Source organism: Passer domesticus, unplaced genomic scaffold (assembly GCF_036417665.1).
Source record: "Passer domesticus isolate bPasDom1 unplaced genomic scaffold, bPasDom1.hap1 HAP1_SCAFFOLD_44, whole genome shotgun sequence".
Taxonomy (NCBI): domain Eukaryota; kingdom Metazoa; phylum Chordata; class Aves; order Passeriformes; family Passeridae; genus Passer; species Passer domesticus.
In genome coordinates, this window is record NW_026990160.1 from 2086629 (window position 1) to 2095401 (window position 8773).

Below are 8773 nucleotides of genomic sequence, written 5' to 3' on the forward strand. Positions count from 1 at the left end.
TTCTGTTAAGTTTCAGTTTTACTTAGTTTGAACAATGTTCTTTTCCAGCTTTTTATGGATCCAGTTATGTTCGGTATTAATAGTGATTAAATTTGAGTTCTCTCGAGTGTGCTTTTTGTTCTACTAAGGAGATAATGAAATTATGTTTATTAATTTGAAATCCTTTTAGGGCTGAGTTTTATTAAGTTCATCTTGTTAAGCTCTATTGCTGTCCAAAGGAATTTATATCAGTTTTGAGTGTTATTTAATCTGAGGTATCATAAATTTTACGAGTGAGCTGTTCAGTGTTTTCCTTTGTTGCATTTTTCTGTCATAAATACATTGTTTTTATAGCCAGCTTTTCATATGCTTTACCATCTTTTGGTGTAATTATCTACAAGACACGTGTCATTTCAGGATCCTTCTTTTGTTTTCTAGCTGCTCATGTATCTCTTAGACCAGACTACCCCTCTAGCTGGGCTCTGCACTGGGGCTCCATGGTTTGACCCAGTGCTGCCTCATGGTTTTTAAGTATTTTTCAGAGTTCCAGGAAATGATATCTCAGCTTTGTCAGAAGTCTTCTCTAAACTGATGGTATTGTGACATCTACTCTAAGCAATCAGATGCAGTCCCAATTGTTATTACAGAACCACTCCAACAGTTTGCTGTGTTTAAAGCATCTCCATGCTGAGGAAATTCTGGAGGAGACAGCTATTGGATGGTTCATCAGTCTTTCACCCCTAGACCTTTACTCCTAAGTGCTATTCTTAGGAGCCTTGTTTAAAATTACATTTATGGAATTCTCTCCCACTTAGAGCTTGGGTGGTGGCCAGGCCTTAACTCTACCTGGACAGGAATTAGCCAACAGACCCAGATGTTTTCTGCATCAAAACTAGATTTGAGTTGCTTTGACTTTGCAATTTGACCCTCTATACATGACAGTTGAACTATTTTTAAAGGGAGCTTGGGAATTATTATCTGGAAATAATTATCCAAGTCCCCACTGAATTGAGATTTGTCAGCTGTTTGCAGACTCTGGGATGATGGTTCATTATTTCAGAGATTTCTATTTATTTCATTCCACCTATGTTGTTAGTTTTGTCTGCTATTAGAAATATTCCTGATCGTTGTATCCAAATTATTCCTAATTGCTCTAAGTTTCTTGTCCACTACATGTATTATTTTGCTACGATGTTTCTTCATACTCATAACAAAAGACATGCATCTCATTAAAAAAAAAAAAAAAAGAGGAATAAATGCCTTAAGAACATTCAAATAATGCAATATGTACATGAGAAATTTGGACGACTAATCATTTTGAATCATGCAATATTTACATTAGAAACTTGGAAAAAAGATCATCCCATCTAAATCCCAATGGAGTGTCCCACAGTGAAGCCTAATTGATTCATTAACTTCAGGAGAAGAGATGCCTGTGTTTTATCACCAACAGCTCAAAGCAGTCACCTGTTCATTCCATCAGATACTGATCAGCTCTGAAGCAATGAGGCCCAGTGGAAAGAGAAATAACCTCATCCCCTTGCAGCCTTTGTGGCCAGAACAGGAACAGGAGTAGGACTGCCAAGACACAGCTGTGCCTGGAAACTGACAGAGGCAATTGGCCAACAAAAGCCTCATGGCATCATCATGGGACAGTGCTCCTCCCAACCTTCTTCAGTCCTTCCCTGTTCCAGCTCCAGGAGGACATTCAGTGATGTCCAAGATCAACATTTCCAGCTAATGGACCTTCTCCTACTTCTCAGCTAATTGGAAACAATGGCCATTTCTTTCCATTTCCCTAAGAGACACTGGACATTATTCTTTTGTTTGCTCATGCTGCAAAACCCTGTGTCAATGACTTGACAGAATTGGGTAAGTTTTGTTGATTGTAATTGGTCTTTTATGTATCTTACCCCGTATCTAACAGATAACCAGTGATACCCTTCATGAGATCATACCCTCCCAAGAGTGAGCTGTTTCAACATCAGAACATAGGAGCCTTTTTTAAATGAACAAAAAGGGGGAGATGTCAGAGACAGGTAGAATAATGATAAAAGAAAGGCCTTATGAAACCAGGCCTTGTTCTGCTATATTAACAGCTGGCCTGTCATCTCTTCTAAGGGCAGCTAAGCAGTCACAAGTTCCCATGTGAAGTTATTTTGAGAATGAGACTTGGTGAACAATCTGATCTGAGGGTGAAAAACAAATGCACCTGCAAGAACAAGGGATTTGTCCCATGAGAATCAGTGAAGAGAAAAGGTAACAATACAAACAATACAACAGAGAGATTTGATGCACAAGTAAAATATATTTTATTATCCAACAGAATAACTGGCATAACTAATAATAAGAAATCTATTAACTAACTAAAGTGGCACATTAGGTTTGTCAAACTGTATAAAATAAGTTGTGTGAATAAAATGAAGAGTTCTTCTCCAGCTCAGCTGGGTTCTCTGGGATTTTGGTTCCTCCCTTCTTTCAGGCTTTGGCTTCCCCCTTCTTTGGGGCTTTGGGTTCCTTCTTCTTTGGGGCTTTGGTCTCTCTCTTCTCTGGCACTTTGGCTTCCCCCTTCTTTGGGGCTTTGGGTTCCTTCTTCTTTGGGGCTTTGGTCTCTCTCTTCTCTGGCACTTTGGCTTCCCCCTTCTTTGGGGCTTTGGGTTCCTTCTGTTTTGGTGCCTTGGTTTCCTTCTCTGGGATTTTGGTTTCCTTCCTCTCTGGGCATTTGGTTTCCTTCTTTTCTAGAGGTTTGCTTCTCTTCTCTGGAGATTTGGTTTCCTTCTTTAGGATTTTCAATTCCTTCCTCTCTGGTGCTTTGCTTTCCTTCCTCTCTGGGAATTTGGTTTCCCTCTTTTCTGGAGGTTTGTATTTCTTTTCTGGGAGTTTGTTTTCAATCTTCTCTGCAGTTTTGGTTTCCTTCTTTAGGATTTTCAATTCCTTTCTCTCTGGTGCTTTGCTTTCCTTCCTCTCTGGGATTTTGGTTTCCCTCTTTTCTGGAGGTTTGTATTTCTTTTCTGGGAGTTTGTTTTCAATCTTCTCTGCAGCTTTGGTTTCCTTCTTCTCTAGGAATTTGGATTCCCTCTTCTCTGGAGGTTTGTATTTCTTTTCTGGGAGTTTGTTTTCAATCTTCTCTGCAGCTTTGGTTTCCTTCTTCTCTGGGAATTTGGTTTCCTTCCTCTCTAATGCTTTGGTGTCCTTCTTCTCTGGGGCCTTGGTTTCCTTCTTCTCTGGGGCTTTGCTTTCATTCCTCTCTGGGAATTTAGTTTCCTTGTTTTCTGGATGTTTGTTTTTCTTTTCTGGGAGTTTGGTTTCCATCTTGTCTGGGGCTTTGGTTTCCATCCACTCTGGGATTTTGGTTTCCTTCCTCTCTGATTCTTTGATGACCTTCTTCTCTGGAGCCTTGCTTTCATTCTCTGTGGGTTTGGTTTTCCCCTTCTCTGCTTTTGGAGGTTCCTTCCCCACAGAGACACCCTTCTTTGCTTTCTTCTGCTTCTCTTTCTCCTTCCACCTCTCTTCCTCCACCAAGGCTTTTGCCTCCTCCTCAAGCTTTGGAGCCGGCTGCTTCAGCTCCCTTCTGCAGACAAAACAGAAAACATGGCTGAGAGTCACCACCAGAACCTTGGGCTCACTCGTCCTGGCTGGCCCTGCACTTCATTCCTTGACCCTGAGGCCAGGCAGCAGCGCCAGACCATTTCCATGAATTCTCCTCAACCCACAGAGGTTGGGAACATCCCAAGGGAGGGCAGTGGTGGAAGGGCACCTCCAGGACCAGCCAAGCCTGAGCCTTGCCATCAGAAGGGCTTGACTGTGCAAGCTGCCTCTCCAGGCACAGCCAGACACCTCCAGCCCCCTGCCAAAGGCTGATCCACCAGCTCTCTGCGCTGTGCCTGAAAACGCCCTTTGTCTCTTGACTTCCCAGTTTCAAGCAGAGCACAGAGTGCCAACGTCTGCTGATCTCTCCTGCAATTCTTACTCAGCTCATTCAGCCCCCTTCTCCCTGGGCACAGCTGAAGCAGGATTTCAATGAGTTCGGATTTCAGCTGAGGCTTAGAAGCAATTCACATTGATCAGGATGTCAGTTAGACAGGCAGACCATAGGTTAATGATGATGAGATGCTTCAGCCAGAGCTGATTGTTGTATTGTTTACCATGATGAGCTTCTTGATAGAAGGAAGTGGAGTAAGTGAACTGTTAGAAGAACATCTTGAAACCAGCAGAACAATGGTTAGCACCTGGGCTTTATGTCAATCAGTCACTAAGCAGGGGACCTTGGATGGTGCCAGAGGGTCACAGAGACCTGATGAAGACATTCCTGACTTCATCCCTTAAGACCACTGGCCCAATTCCAGACCACCGACCCAATTCCAGAGAAGAATTGCACAGGTGTGAAGGACTAATGACCTCATTTTAATACAGAGTGGGGAGGGGAGGTGCTGGGGTTGTGCACATGTATTGTGTGTAAGATCCTGGGAAATAAAGAGAGGGCAAAGAACCTTGTACAGCGCGGTCACGCCTTGTAGGGACGACTCTGGTGCCGCCCGCCGGGGTTAATAAACATACCACTTTCTAACTTTAATGAGTTAGAGAGTCTCTGTCCGTGAGCCTCAGTTTTAACAACTCATAGCCTGATCCTAAATGAGAATAATCCCATCAGTCAGAAAGCAAAGGCTGCAGGAACTGCTCTCCTGCAAGACAGGCTCTTGTCAGCCAGATTTCCTGCTGGAAGCCAGCTGTGACCAAGCCAGCTGGTGCTGTCTGCCATGGAAACCATCTGAAGCAGCCTCGTCCCTCTCCTCCCCATGAAACCAACTTCAGCCTGGCCTGAAGGAAGTCCTGATGCACAGGCTTGCTTTAAGCAGCCTCCACTCCCAGCTCACACTTTGCCTGTGTGTCCTGAGCTGAGCTGCCCTGCTGGAGCAGAGCTTCCCCTGTGCTTGCCCACTGCTGCAGCTGAAGGGGAGCCCCAAGGACAGGAGCTTTTATGGCTGCTGCCCCACCATCAGGAGAACCCTGGCAGATCTGCACTGCAAGGACTTCATCTGTGGCAGCACCAGCACCCAAACCAAGGTTTGGTCTGTGCCCCACGCCTGCCCACACCACAATCCCACTGTTTTGGTGAAGAAGGGAGATGATGAAGAAGATGTGACTCAACACCATGGAGCTAAAGACACCTCTAGAGGCAGTGCCAAGGCAGGGCCAGAGCCCAGCTCCCTGCAGGCAGCATCTGAGCCAGGAGGGCTCACCACTAAACTAGAGAAGAAGATGCTCTGTCCCAACAGAAGAAGGTGCTTCCTCTCTTGGGAGCCAGGGAGCCAAGAGTGGCCATCCCTGTGCTGCTTCTGGCCTTTGCTATGCAGCACCTCTGAGCTCAGAGTCCTTGGAGCAGGGAAGCCCTGCAGGGACAGTAAGCCATGGAGAGCAGGAACCCATGGCAGGCTTACTCACCTCTCCCTGAGAGGTGCCCCAGAGCCACAGCTGATCTCCTGGGGGCTCGGGGAGCAGCTGGCACGTGAGGCCTCCCCGGGCACCAGCACCTCGGAGCTGGGGCCTCCCTCCACGTGGCACAGCGCCGTGGCACTGGAGATGCTGTTGAGGTGGCCAGAGAAGGGCAAGGAGACCTGCTGGCTCTCTCCTGGCTGCAGCACACCTGACACTGGCAGGATACTGGAAGCCTGCATGGAAGACAGGAGAGATGGAGGTGTTGAGCATGGAAATGGATGCAGAAGAGCAGCTTGGAGCAAAGTGCAGCTGCAGCCAGAGGGGCCTATTCCCCAAACACTGCCAGAATCACCCTGATCTCATCCTGCATCCATGCCACTGACCAGTGCAGGGACCATGGGGAAAATCTCCTCCCATCCTCATGGGTCAATGCATTCATGAGTACATTACATGAAAGTGAACTGGGATGTCTCCTGGCACTAGAAATTCTCTCTGATGCACAACTTGCCTTGAAAAAGTTTCAAAACTTACTGCTTTTAGAAAAGGAGGAGACTCAGAGTGAGAGCTCTTGGAGCTGAGCAAAGGATTCCCAGCCCAGCTCATCTGACTCCTGAGGCTCTGCCCCTCTCTTTCTGATTTAAATGCTGCTCCCTCAAGGTGCTACAGCAAAAGCTCCTGCAAAACCTTCCTCTGGACCACCTGAGGAGTTGCAGGGGGAGCAGTGCCCTCCATAGGGGCTGCACAGCGTCCTTGGGCAGCCCCACAACGTGTCCTGCACGGCCTCTCCAACACCCAGCTGCTCCAGCAGCACTTTGTGCTGGGCCTGCAGGGATGGGAGGCCCCTCTGTGGCCAATGCTCAGGGCCACCAGTGGCACTGGCAGCTCCAGCCCTGCTTGCCACACTGACAGCGTGCAAGGGAGACAGATTCCCTCTTCCCTTCTCCGCTCCCAGGGCAGTGTGCGGTGCGTCCACGCAGCACCTGAATCCCTCCAGGCCTGCTGGGAGGTGAGGGCTTGCAGGAGCTTGTGGTGGCACCTGAAAAACAAGCCATTCTCTATGCCTGCAGGAAGAGACAGCCACTTTGCCAAGTCCCAGTTTGTAAGACAGCTTCAGGGCCAGCAGTGCAAGAGCAGCTCTCGGGTGACAGCAGAGAGCTGCAAACAGGGAGTCTGGCTGGGCTGGGAAGAGGGCACATGGAGATCAGGACTCATCCCAGCTTGCTCTGCCAAGGAAGCTGCAGCTCTTCCCATCATGATGCAGATGAAAGCCTCATCTTGCATTGGGAAGGCAACAAGGCAAAAAATGCCACACTCAGCACAGGCCTGTAGGATCTGAGTGAGCTTCTCCAAGGAAAACTCTCCTATTTCTCCCTCCCACTGCCCCATGTCCAGCCACTGGCCCTGCTGCCCAGCCACTGTCAGGGCACAGGACAGCAGGGCAGCAAAAAGGGAGCTCAGCAGGAGCATGACTTGCTGGTGGCAGGCTGGGGAGGCAGCACAAGCAGTAGGTGTACAAGAAAATCTACCTCTGCTTGTGAAGACTGGGTCAAATCCTGCTCTTCAGTCAGGGCTGTGGCTGCCTCCTGCTTTCCAGCCTTGAAGTGCCTCCATCGAGACGCTGGGCAATGCAAACATGTTCTCATCTCCTTTGGTGGATGGGGTGTGAATTGAGGTGGGTGAAGCTCATCTCTGGAAAAGAAGATAACTGTGAACAGGGACCTGCAGTGGGAGGGAGGGACACCTGCACCAGCAGCTCCTGCTCAGGATGCAGCCCCTGGCTGGCTGCTGGCACCTTGAACTGAGAAATGCTTTGATCCAGCCCTTCCCAATCCAGGCTGGAGCAGGTCTGCTCTAAAGGCAGCCCAGGGACGACACTGAGCTGCTGCAGCAGCTGCAACTGCTTGCACTGAGGAACTGCAGAGGACAGGGATGAACACCCTGTGGGCATGCAAAAAGCACAGTGGGAGAGGAAAAGACAGAGAAGGCAAGCAAAAAGGGCAGATTTGAGACATCCAGGGGCAGACCCAGCCAGTGACAGCCAGCACAGCCCCCCCAGGGCCCAACAGCAGAAACTCTGTAGCTCCACCAGGTATTTATCAGGAATGTTTCCCTGACACTGCTGGGGGCTTGGCTGACATTTTCCAACACTCCCAGGGGACTCAGGTGGCATTCCCCATGCATCCAGACATACATACATGGGCTGTAGTGCTGGGATCCTGCCAGACTCCATCAGCCTGGGGCTTGGAGAGGTTTCTGCCAGCCGTCCAGAGCTCCATAACTGTTTTCTCTGTCCCAGGAAGCAGGCAAGAAACATTTTTTAAAAAACCCAAAGCCAACCACAACAGGGAAACCTGAAAATCCTTAAACAGGTCAACCCTGCTCTAGTTATTTCTTTAGGGACAGCTACCACTCTCCAGCTGAAATGCTGGGCTTTTGGAGAAAAAAGAAAAAGCAAATTACATGTTCACCTCCAAATTTAAAAGGATCAAGGTAAGAGAACCTTTCAAACTACAAAGGATTGCCCCAAAGGTAAAAGCTTTGCAAGAAATCTCTAGTTCAGACCAGGCTGACAGTTAAACAACTGGTTCCTCTGGTGGGGAGAAGCCCTCCTCTTTAAGGTAAGCAGTCTGAGAGTTGAAAGCAACTGTTCTGTCAAACCTCAGGCTCCCTGGCACAGCCTGCCTTGCCTGTCCTTCCTCTTCACTGATTTACATGCAGTGCCACAATGGCCCAGGTTCAGATGTTTGGTGCCATTCAGGGAATTTGGCATTGTCATTTCCTTATGTTTTAATGTAAGTTTCAATCCTTGCAACCACTCTTCAAATGCCAGCTTTCCTTTCGTTGACAGAAAGCTCAAGGTTCCCAGAAGTATTCTGACATCCCCTTTTGTGCTCCGAGAGATGCCATTTCCAAAGTTAACAGCATTTTCAAGAGTAATGCACTAAAGTGACCCTGGATTCCAGCTCAGACCAACGACGTTCTGTGCCAGACACTGAGATTACCACCCGTGAGGCACGAGCTCTTTGTGCCACCCATCCCTCCTGGCCTTCTCCACAGCAGCCTGTGCCTGTTTTCCCCGGCAGAATCCCCATGCCCTTTGCAGCCTGCCAGGAGCAGCTGCACAGAGGCACACATCTCCCCTGCACTCACCAGTGGGTTTCTCTCATCCCCGAACACGCCGATGAGAACATTGGTGCGATGCGTGCCCAGCGCCTGCACTTCCACCAGCACTGGGATCTCTGCAGTGCTGTGAGGCTGGACAATCCCACAGGGCTTGGGGCTGGAGTACAGCACAGCAGCGTCCTCCCTGCGTTTCTGCAAGAGACACAATGAAATGCAACTTCAGAGGCACCTCTGA

The 8773-nt window shown here is 48.5% G+C and overlaps 1 protein-coding gene, 1 long non-coding RNA gene and 1 pseudogene across 2 annotated transcripts; all 3 read right to left on the reverse strand.

The window, feature by feature from the left end:
- Positions 1-8773, reverse strand: part of LOC135292707 (zinc finger protein 850-like) — a 216147-nt pseudogene that overhangs the window by 105191 nt on the left and 102183 nt on the right.
- LOC135292680 (neurofilament heavy polypeptide-like) lies at positions 2280-5654 on the reverse strand. Its single transcript, XM_064406787.1, has 2 exons — positions 5422-5654; positions 2280-3550 (listed from the first exon to the last, which is right to left on the reverse strand). Exons 1-2 carry the CDS (start codon positions 5652-5654, stop codon positions 2458-2460), a joined length of 1326 nt encoding a protein of 441 aa, XP_064262857.1. The 3' UTR covers positions 2280-2457.
- Positions 6957-8686, reverse strand: LOC135292663 (uncharacterized). The gene is made up of 3 exons (XR_010354883.1): positions 8566-8686; positions 7611-7702; positions 6957-7104 (listed from the first exon to the last, which is right to left on the reverse strand). It is a non-coding gene; the product is annotated as an uncharacterized LOC135292663 (long non-coding RNA).

Coding starts and splice junctions, on each gene's coding strand:
- LOC135292680 (XM_064406787.1), bottom strand. CDS start 5,654: ATGCAGGCTTCCAGTATCCTGCCAGTGTCAGGTGTGCTGCAGCCAGGA. Junction 3,551..5,421: donor GGGGCACCTCTCAGGGAGAG/GTGAGTAAGCCT, acceptor TTTTGTCTGCAG/AAGGGAGCTGAAGCAGCCGG.